General features: G+C 33.5%; 1 protein-coding gene across 1 annotated transcript in view; it reads right to left on the minus strand.

Moving 5' to 3' along the window:
- AP3B1 (adaptor related protein complex 3 subunit beta 1) overlaps positions 1-14,057 on the minus strand; it is a 258,639-nt gene that overhangs the window by 196,536 nt on the left and 48,046 nt on the right. The window contains exons 4-6 of the mRNA XM_090276405.1: positions 6,467-6,562; positions 5,696-5,856; positions 3,547-3,613 (exon numbers count right to left, since the gene is read on the minus strand). Of these exons, the coding sequence (XP_090132531.1) occupies positions 3,547-3,613; positions 5,696-5,856; positions 6,467-6,562 (324 nt within the window). The remainder of the gene's footprint in view (positions 1-3,546; positions 3,614-5,695; positions 5,857-6,466; positions 6,563-14,057) is intronic.

Consider the following 14,057-nt stretch of genomic DNA (forward strand, 5'->3'; position numbering starts at 1 on the left):
AGAAATCAATAGCTTTCTTACATACTGATATAACAAGTTCAATGATATAATGATAAAGCAATTTCAATTTATAATAGCATAAAAGTAGGAAAACCAAGATAAAATGCCATTCTAAACCACCACTTAACCTAGTTAGCTGTCTCTATCCCACTACTCCCCACAGAGGTACATGATAGCAATTCTGAACCAACACTTCCCCTGCATTCTGGAATGAAGCCAATAACTAAAAATATTGTGGAAAATGGAAACCACATTTTTTAATGTTGGAGAAAGAAGCTGAAAAGATAAGAAAGCTAGAAAGAACCCCATGCCATTACACTGGAATTAGAGGTATCAGTATAAAATACTGCTATTTAATATAGAAAGAAAAATAAATATAGGTGTGTTTTTAATTTTTAAAACATAAATATATATAATACTATATAATACTTAGACAAAGGAGTGCCTCATAAATGATAAGACCATCAAGCTGCCAAAAGATCTACCTCTGAATACTGAGCATTTGTGAAGCAAAACATTTAAAATAATACTAAACACCCAATTTCTACCACCAAGAAAAAAATAAATTCCATAACCATTTAACAAATATGGAATACCTACTTTGAACAAGTACTCAATATATCTTCTACTGTATTTTGGAAATAAATGGTCAGAAATCAAGAACAGACATTCCAAATTTACAAAGAAATCATCCTTTCATTCCTTTTTGAATATTTACTTCTTATTTGGAATATTTATTAGCCTCTTTTATGGTGTCAGGTACTATGCTGAGGGTTTTATATACTACAACTCATTCAACACAAACAAAAGCTTTATATACTAAAAATTATAAGTCCTACAAATTTGGAAGCTGAAACTTATGATGGTTTAATACATAGCTACCAACTGGCAGAAGTTCAGACACAAATCCAATTCCATTCAATACCAAAAACTATAGTTTTTACCTGTGATGTATCTTGTTTGGAAAGATATACGCACATAATATATGGAGATTTCATTCCTAGGCTACTCCACTAATTTCATTTAGTGTATAATGTAGCAGAAATCATGTTAACTTACATTAAAATAAAGGATCTGTTTCTTGTAGATTTTACCATATTCTCCATGGTACTTAGCGAATGTCTTGCACATAAAAGAAACTAAATATTTTTTATTATTACTAAAGTCAAGTTAACCACATCAATAATATTGATTGTGTATCTAGGTCCTAGAAACAGATAAAAATATACCATATAGAAGATAAAAGAAAATTAAACTTATCTCTGTCTTTATTTAAATTTAGTGAATCTATATTTGCTTACCTCCAACATTATACCAACATTATGGAAGAAATGCAATGAAGATTTCTGCTACATTATAGATTAAAAGAAATTTGCTAGATGGCCTAGGGATAAAATCTCCAAGTATAATCTCATGTATAATACAATATTTGAAATATATATATATAGTGAAAAACTCATTAAAGGAATTAAAATGTTTAACAAAACATATTTACCAAATGTAAAAACAAAGTAGTAAAGAATGAGGGGCCAAAAAGACATGAAACAGAAAAACAAGTAAAATAGCAGCTGTAATTCAACTATATCAATAACATTAAAACATTAAATGTGAATGGATTAAATAATCTAGTCAAAAGGCACATATTGCCAAACTGCATTAAAAAACAAATCCAATTATATGCTGTCTACAGGAGACACACATTGATTCAAAAATACCAACAGGCTGACAGTAAAAGCAAGGAAAAAGATATATCATGTAAACAGCTACCATAAAAAAGCTGGAGCAGCTATACTTACAATGGACAGAACAGACTTTAAAACAAAAAGTATTACTAGAGATGAATGGATATTATATAATGTCAAAAGGAAGAATGAAAAATTGTAAACATATATGCGGCAAACATCAGAGCTCCTAAATATATGAAGTAAAAACTGGCAGAATTAAAAGGAGAAATAGACAACTCTACAATAATAGTAGTACACTTCAATACTCCACTTTCAATAATGGATTAAATGGGATGCTTTTACTCCCAATGTGTCCTATTCTTTCTCTCTAAAGTTACTCATATTAAACCCAGATACCAATACCATTAAGAAGGCAAAAGGTCCTCTCCTTGTCTTTAAGCCTTGTCATTTTAAATATGATGTGTCTTGGTGTAGGCTTCTTTGGGTCCAACTTGTGTCGAACTCTCTGAGCTTCCTGGACTTGTGTGTCTTTTTCCTTCACCAGATTAGGGAAGTTTTGGGTCATTATTTCTTCAAATAGGTTCTCGATCCCTTGCCTGCTCTCCTCTCCTTCTGGTACTCCCATGATGCGGATGTTGTTACGCTTCAAGTTGTCCAAAATGATTCTTAAGTTCTCACTTTTTTTAATTCTTTTTTTCTTTTTGCTGCTCTGCCTGTCTGTTTTCTTCTACCTTGTCTTCCAAATCACTGATTCAATCCTCTGCTTCATCTAACCTATTGTTTATTCCTTCCAGTGTATTATTTATTTCAGATATTGCATTCTTTATTTCTGACTGGGGGTAGAAGGATTAAGCAAAAAAGAAAAAGGACTCATGGACAACAGTGTGGTGGTTGCTGGGGGGAGGGGGACTAAATGGTAATGGAAAAAAAATACAATAAATATTTAAAAATAAAACAAAAAGGAAAAAAAGAAGATAAAAGATCAAACAAAGAAAGAGAAGACTTGAGCAACACTATAAAATAAATTAGACCTAATAGACATACAGAACACTCTATCCAACAACAACATTCCTCTCAAGTGTACACTGAATATTTTCCTCAATAAACCATATGCTATGCCACTCAACAATAGCTATGGGGCCAGTGGCTACTATATTTGAATAGCTGCTGTTTGTGGATACACATGCTCCTTGGTGATATCATCTAAGATGAGCTGGCATCTTCTTCCTCAATAGTTGAGCCATATAGGTGGGTATAGAAGCCTCTACCAAAGAACCCATGGGTCATCACTATTCCTAGATCTCATGATCACTACACACAAAGAATGGGAGTGGAGAAAGGAGAAGGAGGTTCGTACTTTTCTAAAAGATGACTCGCATTAGCCAGTATGATCATTCTTACCAGCCAATAAAACAATCTTGTACATATGAAAATGTTTAGTATTTTTTAAAATTATAATACTAAAACACACTTCCACTAATTTTTCAATATCTCCTTAATACTTTTAAAATTGCATTTTAAAACAGTTATTTGTTCCCAGGTGATTCAGTGTTTTAAAATTTTAATAAATCCTTGAGATAAAACTTTGGCACTAAAAGCAGTCAACAATTTAGCCACAGATTAAAGAAAGGATTTTTTCCCAACTTGCTCTTCTTTACACTCTGATGAAGAAATATGTAACAAACTAAAATGCTAAATGCAATCCTTCTCTTTACATGGATATTTTTATTCTTCGAGGATTTTAATGTTCTACTTTTATGTCATTTATAAATCAATAAGAATAATATCAAATATACAATGATAAAATGATACTATAAAGATAAAACATACTTATACTTGGACATAACAATGTGTTACTTACTGTGCTTTTATCCTTAAGAAGCTTTTCAATGACTTCAATTAACATTTCCTTCTGTTCTGGGTCAAGACTAAAACATAAAAAGAAAAGAACATACATTAATTTTTTCCCTTTAATTCTAACTTTAAATGAAGCTAACTAGTTCAAAAATATTGAGAAATTTTTAAAGAGGAAATGGAAAGTGAGAATTATGTAAGGATAGAAACAAACAGAAAACAAATTTAATGTAAAATGGGATGCTTTTACTCCCAATGTGTCCTATTCTTTCTCTTTAAAGCTGCTCATATTAAACCCAGATACCAATGCCATTAGAAAGGTGTTTAAAGAACAAGTTCACTTCTTTAAAAAAAAAAAGTTAGAAAACCATAAGAAAGTAGATAAACCACAAATTGTTTTTTTCAACTGAGGGGAAAAATAATAAGGTAGCAATCATTTCTACTATGAATACATAACAGTCAAAAACAAATATACGAAATTCCCAAATAAGAACTTTTTATCATTCTAGTTCACTGATGGAAATATACATTATAAAATCTGCCTCCTAAAACAAACAAACAAAAAACATATAAGCAAATGCTTACATATATACAAAATTGAGAAATGCATCTTAATAGCAGCTCTAATCACTGAAATATTGACAGCAATATAATTTCCTCATAGGCATGGAATTCTACTCTTGTTCATTTAGTGAGAAGCTAAACAATGGGTATACAGAGCTAAAGAAGCAGAGGTTAGTAAAGACAGTCACAGACATAATCACACCATGTAACAGAGGTATACATAGGAATTATGAAGATAAAGAGGAAGGACACCAATGGAGGCAAGAGGGTTGTGGAGGGTTTGTGACAGGAAGTGACATCTCAGAGAAATCTTAAACAACTGACTTCAGAGCTGAAGAAAGGAGGAAATTTTCCCCGTAGAGACTAAAGGAGGAATAAGAGATGGCAATGAGATAAAAACATTTTATGCAGAGGAATAACAGGCAGTAGTGAGACTGCACATTCAAAGCAAAGAGAGTAAGAGTTGAAGCTGGAGAGATAAAACAGAGCCCAGTTATGAACTTTTAAACTATCATAGTGAGCTTCGATCTTATTCTGCAAGTGTATGACAAGAAAACATAATGAGTGAGAAGCATGATATAACTTTGACAGTTAATCTAAGAAAATGAGCTTTTATTTTTTTACAAACATTATATAAGTTAATATTAACCATTATAATTATCTGAACATTCAGACCTTTTAATTCTTTCAAATTTTAGCTTTAGTCCCCCTTCTCCAGGAAGTCTTTCCCAACTAACGCCATTGCATTACATCTTTACATTATGAAACTCCATATGGGCCCTATCCTATTAAAGGCATCATTAGTGTACCTTTGTAAGTACATATATTTCACACGTTAATACATTATTCAATTACAGACTGCCTTTAATTATTTGGCATGTTTTATTTTCCCCTCAAATATGTGATAATACATCCTCTACTGTTTTCATACATTTTACACATATAACAAAGCACCAGAAACCAAAATAATCTAGATAAAAGCTTGTGGAATTAATGGTAACAGAAAATAATACCAAATTATTGCAGATAATAACATCTTTATTTAGGTAATATGTTTACTACATAGATCAAGAAATGTATGGTATTTTAATAAGCATACAAGTATGGTATGGTGCTGTATTTAAAATTCAGTATTTAAAAAAAATGATTTACTAAAATAGTTCTGGAAAAGAATCAGACAAGGAAGGAAACAGCAGGACTAAAGAGGGAGGAGGGGAAACCGAGTTGAGAGGATAACATACTCACAATTCTACACTACAATAAACAGAAAAAAAATAATTTTCTAATAATATATGCATATGTGTACATGAGAGGTAGACCATGTAAATGAGAATTCAAATTCTGATTATTTTTAAATTGTAAAATCTGTAAATTATTACAGGCCTTAACAGGCTCACAAGTAAAAACCTGCGTAGGGTCTCTATACCCAAAACAAAGATGTCTACAGAATATTTGGGAAGGGAAAAACACAGTCACCGAGCTTACTTAGTATAAGAACAGGCTAGTTACAAGAGCTAATAAAATAAGCCTCCATGAGCAGTAACATGTCACAGAACATTAGAGATCTTTGGTATTATTAACAAAGCACCTACCTGTACAACTTTTGTATTGCATGGGCTGCATTCTTCCTAACATACGGTGATAAATCAGCAGAAGCTTCCTTAATAGCAAGCATCATGATAGGTACAATAATTGGCACTCTAATACTTGACAGAACTCTCAAAGCACTTGCACGAATTAGTTGATTTGGATCCTAAAAATTATGCAAAAATAGTCATCAAAATTTCAAGTTTACAGTATTTCAAAGACATCTTTATGACACAGTTACAGGAGCTTATAGCGTGCAATGTAACAATAGCAGGAGAAAAGCTACTTAATTTAAAATAAACAGTATATGGAAATAGGTTAAAAAAAGATTAATAAATGTTTATTTCTCTGAGAAATGTTTTAATAAGAAAAGTAATGGTTATAATTCTTGTTCATCACTTACTACTAAACATGCTAGATTTTTTAAAATTTCATAATAAAATGGTGGTCATAAATTTTATCTTTAAAAAGTCATTTCCCCTCTTTGTACACAGTCAACACAACTAGCTGGTATAATGATGAAGACGAGTTCTTTGATGGATGATCATGATTATATTAAACATAAAGAAACATACAAACTGAAACATACAGAGCAAGGCCCAGATGGTTACCTAAATTATTTTCTAAGGGTATTGAATAGGCACTGTGAGAGGACTTTTAACTCTTTCAAATCACTACCGTGCCATTTAGTGAATTATTGTTCCACTTCTTTAAATGACACACCTTCAACTGTGCAGAAACCTTGTAGCTCTTTGTCAGTTCACTCTATTACTTACCTTCAGAGCTCGCTGAAAAGTACTTATGGACAAGAGCGCCAGATCCTGCTGTTCTTCAGCATATCGAACCAGATAAACATATACTAACTTCTTGATCTGTTTAAAAAAAAAAATCATTTAATCCTAGCCAGAGTGAAAATTAAAAATCAATATTTTCTATACCAAAATCCATTCTTAAGTTTTTTTTGAAGTAAATAACTAAGCCTGGTCATAGCTTAGATTGTAAAATACAGATAATACACAGTTGGGGCAAAAGTAGGTATACAGTTATTCATACAGAAAATAATACAATAATTTATTAATATAATAATCATATAGAAAATTAATAAATAATAAAAGGATAAGTGCTATTTTGCATATTCACAAAAAATGAAAACTACTTTGGCCCACCCTGTATATTATAGGATAATGAATGGTAACAGAAAAAGCTTGTGGAACAAGAATTTTAATAATCCAATCTGTAATAGTAACATTTTATTAAGGTGTTCCTTTTCGGGGGTAGAGGGGCAGTCCTCGACCAAAACTTCTATAAGAATATTAAAATATTAACTGAATTGCAAAATATTTTCAAAGTGAAGGATACAAATTATACAAAGAACTTGGGTTTTGCCCACTAATTATATGGTATGGTAGGTTATGTTTCCTCATCTGTCAAAAGGTGCTGAAGCTGTAAATCTGTTTCTATAGTAATACTACTCACATTCCAATATACATTACATGGTATCTTCACCTAAGTAAGAATAATGTGTGACAAGAATTCCAAAGGTTGGAAGTGTGTTCAGAAAACTATTTTTAAAGGTAATTTAATCATTTGTAACAAAATTATGACAAACTGAAAAATTAAATGAAAATTAGAATTTGAGTTGAAATTCATCAATTACCTCCTTTTGGCACTGCTCATAGCCTGTACCTCCCTTCTCAAATATCTTCAAATACCACTACCTGATTGACTTCCTTAAATATCTTTAGTATGTACAGTACATACCACAAAGTTTATGGAATGTTCAAAGAGCATAAGGAAATGGTGGAAGTCATTACAAATAGCTGGAGTTGGTACTGAAAAGGAAAATCAGTGCTACTACACTGGGCCATGTTTTATATCATACTAACCAATCTGGCCTCCCTTCCCATGCACTCCAATTTCCTACAACACAGCACAGTTCTGAGGTCCTTCACCATCCTTTTGCTCCCTACTGAACACACTCCAATTTGTTTATATTCCTTTCAGTGTGGCATTCTAAACTAGAAATGAAGGTTAAGCAGAACAAATTAGTTAAGACTTTGTTCCAGGTTAGGTACTTTCGGTGATACAACTAATTCTTAATTATGATAATATACCTTCTCCAAATGTACTACTGGCTAAATCAAGCCATACTTGAATAATTGTCCTGGTGAATTTATTTTTATTTTTTTTGTCTTTTTTCTTTTAAAAAAAGAGTAAGATCTTACATTTATCTACAGGAATGTTCAACATTTAACTCCAACTCATCACAGCATCCTAAGATAATTTTAGATTTTAATTTGTAATCTGACCTATTGTGCTGCTCTATATAATTTCATGAGCACAAACTTAATGAGCATATGTTCTACATCGCCATTACTAATAAAAATTCTAAATGCACTACATTAAGTTGATATCAATCCACTCCTCAATATGCATCACAGCGTTATAGGTAAAAGTAAGAAAAAATTAATTTCCAATTACTCTTCAGTGTTAAATGAATCCACAAAACCCTTAAAACAAAATCTATAATCCTTAACTCAGAACTCAATACATTCCAAAATCTGGCCCAAAGTTCCTTCTAGTCAGACAGGAACAGTGCCCCAAAATAACTTGAACATTTTTTCTCATTTTCACTCAGATTATCACTCTACTTTTTCCCAAGTTCCACTAATCAAAATCTTCCCAAAAAGCAAAAATAAAAGAATAAAATGTCCATTAATAGATGAAGAGTAAAATATAGTACTATCCACATAACATTACACTATGCAGCCACTGTACAGAATTAAATAAATCTTGCATATTGAAAATATGTCCTCGTAAAATTTGTAAAGGTGCGAAGTACTATGTACTATATCTCACTTCTGTATTTTTTCACTTTTGTATTAATAAAAAATGGGTACACACATACTATATTTTATCAATGTAAGATAGACCAGATGTACCATTATATTTTAAACCACAAAGAAATAACAACAACAATAACAACAAAAAAACCATGCCAATTACAAGTTACCATCATTTGTAAGGTAAGTCCCAACATCAGTAACAAAATAAAAAAACAAATGTCTTTGAATGGGCATAATATGGTAATAATATCAAATACTTACATACAGCACTAACTATGGGCCATGCATTGTTCTAAATGTTTTCCTTAGATTACTTCATTTTATACACTACCCAATGAACAGGTCTTATTATTCCTATTTTACAGATAAAGAAATTGAGGCACAGAGAGATTTAAGTAACTTCATGAAGATAACACATTTATTAAATAAGAACCAGGATTCAAATTAGGTAAGCATAAAAATTAAGAAATCTATATGGTAAAATGTTAACAGTAATTATCTCTGGGTGCTGGTATTAACCAGTGACTTTCTTTACATATGTTCATCTTTCTATATAATTTTATTTTAACATAAATATTAATTTTGTGTTCAGACAAAACAATTAAGATATATCCACTTCAGGATTGAATCTCATCTTCCCAGACATACTTCAACACAAGTAAAATAATAATATTTTCTCTGATTATAAAACTATTTAAACAGTTTTACTATTTTTAAAAAAAATCTCAATCTGAAAATATTTTTAGGATCCCCAGGAAGACAGCTTTTTCTGTAGTGTTGGCAATATAGAGCCACCAGAATTCTTTTAAACCTGCTCAATAGATCAACAAAAACTCAGCTAAATGATCAAACTTTTGGGTCTGCTGCATGGGCAACAGCAGACCCTCCATATCACCCTGCCCAGGCTCTGTAGCTTCAGCTTCACTGGAGAGGACACTCCAGCGTCATCGCAAGATGTCGATTCAACACGGGAGGAGACAGATACCGTGTCACTCCCGAGTCGGACTGCACAGCCATTCTCAGCGGTGCAGATAGACTCTTAAGAAGCTACACCATCGTCTCTCGAGGCTCTGTAGCTTCAGCTTCACTGGAGAGGACACTCCAGCGTCATCGCAAGATGTCGATTCAACACGGGAGGAGACAGATACCGTGTCACTCCCGAGTCGGACTGCACAACCATTCTCGGTGGTGCAGATAGACTCTTAAGAAGCTACACCATCGTCTCTCGAGACGGACGGCAGCCGACATCCGACATCTGATCAAACTTTTGCAAGCCAGCCAATCTGTGTCAGCCCCTTGTTTCTGAGCATTAGCCAATCAGGAACAAATTCACTCCAAAAAAACCACACCTCTGAGTGCCAATCAACAGCAGTGTCACCCAGGTGAGCTCACATCTACATATACCAACCCATTTAGGACCCTCAAAGTCCATGAACCTTTTTTTCTTGTTTGTTTACATGAATGCTTTAAATGAGCACTTGGAACCAATGATGTTACACAAAAATACAAATGGGTTCTAAAATTATGTGTATATAACTGTATAAGAGGACAATCAAAAGATCCAAAATATACCAATGTTTTAGATTTTTTAGTGGAAATATAAATTTTAAAAATTCTTTAATTATAGTTTAAGAAGCAATCATCTAATTGTTTGAGGTATAAATGATTTTCTTCCCAACCATATTTTAAAGTTCCTAATATTACAACAGAGCCAAAAAGCAATTAACATTTGCAGTTTAACTGATCTATAGCAGTATTTATAGTACCTATCACATGCCTGGCATATAATAAGAGCTCAGTAATTATCAGCTGAATGAAACATCACAGCCCAATGGTAGGCTGAAAAAAAAATTGGCATTTCCAATTAGATTGCTTCATCTAGGATCTAAATTACCACCAATGGTTATAATCCACATCTATTCAGATGTCTAGAAGGACACCAACATACTGTGAAGAAATGATAGGTATTGCAAAGATTGCCTCTAAAGTCTTTAACTTGTGGAGTTTTAAAAAATTAATCATATTGGATATTCTTTCTCCTTACTAATTACATTCAGATCTCAGTCTATAGTTCTCTGAGAAGTTCTGAAAGAAGAATGGGTTAGAGCTCCTTCATCCTCTTGTGATTTCTTAGTAACTGCTTTATTTACCAAGTAACTGGTACAGCCAACTTATAAAGCTGAATTATAAACTCCAGAATATATCCAGAAGTTTATATTGGCAACACTGAAACATTCAGATCCACAGCTGAGCTAGTAGATATTGCTATAATTACTCACTATTACAGAAGGATTTTTGTGACTGTTACAGCAAAAAAGCATAACAATATTAAATCACAGAAGGTTGCAAAACACTAAATTTGTTCTAGTTCTGTTATAAGAATCAATCAATATTGACCACAAGAGGCCTATGCACTGACTGGCTGCAGGTGTGCAGAGAAAACCTACTTTCCCTGAAACCATTCTGTGATCAGAAATGGGAGTACTTAAAGCTCCGTGACTACACCATTTTCTGATCAGTTACTTTCATTCAATGCTACAGCACTCCTTGCTGTAAAGCAAATCATAGCAGAGCCCCAGTAGGCTGGAAGAACACAGGCAGATCTGTTTAATTAGTTTATCAATACTAGTACATCAAACTTCATGAGTTATTGACTAAACCTTTGATTATTTTTGTACTATAACCACTGATTGCTTACTAGGTCACATTTTGTATCATTTGACTTCGAATGGCAGATGACGTATAGCTCAACCGTGTGTCTAAAGCAGCATGTATTGTAAAATGAAATTTTGCACTTGATAGCAATAAAACATCAATCAATTCTCTGAACATAAGTTTTAAGAAGCTTATGTCAGTTTTCCCACAACATTAGAGGATTACGCATGTTTCAAAAAACTAACAAGGTATTTCAAGAACAAAAGAAATTCAAACAAACAAACCAATAATTATGTTTATAGGGACGTTCTGTGGCAAAACGTTAGGCAGCATACCAGAATCTGATTGTAAAGGAAAAGGATGAACGAACAGAAAAGTACTGCTATTGTAACTATCTGAAAAGTACAAACAGCTTTGAATTAACAAGTACAGAATTCTGTTTACAACAAGAAGACTAGTTAATTGACTACCGATTTCTAAGGACTTGGTCATTTCTACCCATATTTAAAACACTTTAAAATTTTTTATCAAAGCCAGATACCTCCCCAAAAGAGAGCTAATACCAGATGGTGAGAAGAGGTCAAACTAAGGTAGAAAAGGAGAAAGGAATCACCAAACAGGAAGAATGGCTCTAAAAGGGGAATGGTCTAAGACGGGTTCTGAAGCCCACTTGGCTTTGGACTCTTACTCTTCCACATACTAGCTGTGTGACCTTGGTCAGATAATTTAACCTTTCTGCTATATCTTGTCCTCATAGACTAAAGTGTAATTATATCATTAAAAATAAAATAATTAATATAATCCTCCCTCTTGCAATCTCTGGAAATAAAACAACATACTTCTAAACAATCCATGAGTCAAAAAAAATCATAAACTAAATAAAATATGTTCAACTGAATGACAATGAGAATAAATTAAAATTTAGAAAAAGGAAGTAAGGTAATGCCAATAGGAAAATACATAATATTAAAGGTTTATATTAACAAAAAGATTTCATCTGATTTCCAACTTAAAATATCAGAGAAAAAATTAAGTAGAAGGATGAGATATAAGATAAACACAAGTTAATAATCCTATCAAAAAAATTAATGACATAGAAAACAGAAAAAACTAAATCGATAAAACCAAAAGCTGTTTTTTAAAAGATCACTAAAACTGAGAAGCCTCTAAATCAATCAAGAAAAAAAGAAAAATTATCAATATCAGGAACGAAAGAGGAAATATCACTGAGGAAGCTACAGATATTAAAAGAATACTAAGAAAATGTTAACAACTATATGCCAATAAGCTGACAACCTAGGTGAAATGTATAAATTTCTTAAATGACAAATTACCAACACAGATCCAACTAGAAACAGAAAATTATTATAGTCCTGTGTTGAGGATCCACAAGATCATCTTAAGGCTTGATGATTCACTAGAAGAACTCAAGAGTTCAAAAAGTTATGTTCAGGGTTGTAGTTCATTCGTTGGCAGCCGTCTGTCTCGAGAGACGATGGTGTAGCTTCTTAAGAGTCTATCTGCACCGCCGAGAATGGCTGTGCAGTCCGACTCGGGAGTGACACGGTATCTGTCTCCTCCCGTGTTGAATCAACATCTTGCGATGACGCTGGAGTGTCCTCTCCAGTGAAACTGAAGCTACAGAGCCTGGGCAGGGTGATATGGAGGGTCTGCTGTTGCCCATGCAGCAGACTCCCCCTCTCTTCGCAGCTGAAGGGTCCAAGGGAAAGACGGAGTCAATACAGCTTGGCTTCAGGTGCGCCGCAGGAGTTGCCGGTGTTGACTACAACGTCAAACCGCCTTAGGGACTCCGGCTCCGGATTTTCTGTCGGGGTTTACTCCCTTAGCCTTTCCCCTGAAGAGGTATGCCGCAAGGCAGCGGAGGTTTTTTGGAGTCAGAGTTTTCCTTCTCTGTGTAGTTCATTACAGCAATAGTAAAGTAGCAGAAAAGAAAGGCACATGGGGTCAAGTCCAGAGGAAACCAGGCACAAGTTTCCAAGATTCCTCCTGCCAGTGGAGTCGCATTAAGAGTTGCTTAATTCCTTCAGCAACAATGTGTAACAATAGGCACAAAGAGTTGCCAGTCAGCAGAACTTGAGTAAGACAGATCTCTCCTGGCTTTTTATTAGGGATCAGTCATGTAGGTACTGTATGCCTAGCCTACGTACACTGTCATCAGTATGTATGACATTAGTAACTGAAGTTCCTGACCATAGAAGGGAAGCAAATTTTACCATAAATCATATGTTTAGTATAAATGATTGGACAAACTGGTATTACCATGGCTCAAGACACGACGCATGTAAAATACTCTTCTCAGACAGAATAGTCCAAGAGCTCAGTTTGCCAGAACCAGCCAAGGGTCAGTCATGAAAACAGACTTTTCTTGGGAATGTACAGGGTTTGAATAACCCAAGTCAGCTGAGTTAACTTTCCCATTCAGGCCAATACCAAGTAAACAATTTGAATTCGTAATTTAAAACTTTATCATAAATTAAACTCCCATGCCCAGATGACTATACAGTAAAGATAAAATAATAACCAACTAGAATAAAATACCAATTCTCCACATACTTTTTAGGCATCAAACTCATTTATAAAGCTGGTACTAACCTGATTACCCTGATATCAAAACCAAAGCCATTACAAGAAAAAGAAAAAAATTCTTCAACAACATATAGATGCAAAATTCCTTAAGAAAAGTTGGTAAATCAATTCTAACAATATATTGAAAAGGTTAGCCCTGGCTGGTGTGGTTCAGTGGACTGACTGCTGGCCTGCAAACCAAAAGGTCACTCGTTCAATTCCCAGTCAGGGCACATACCTGTGTTGCAGGCCAGATCCCTCACTGGGGGCACATGAGAGG

The sequence above is a fragment of the Furipterus horrens genome, unplaced genomic scaffold, assembly GCF_987537825.1.
Source record: "Furipterus horrens unplaced genomic scaffold, mFurHor1.1.pri manual_scaffold_5, whole genome shotgun sequence".
NCBI lineage: Eukaryota > Metazoa > Chordata > Mammalia > Chiroptera > Furipteridae > Furipterus > Furipterus horrens.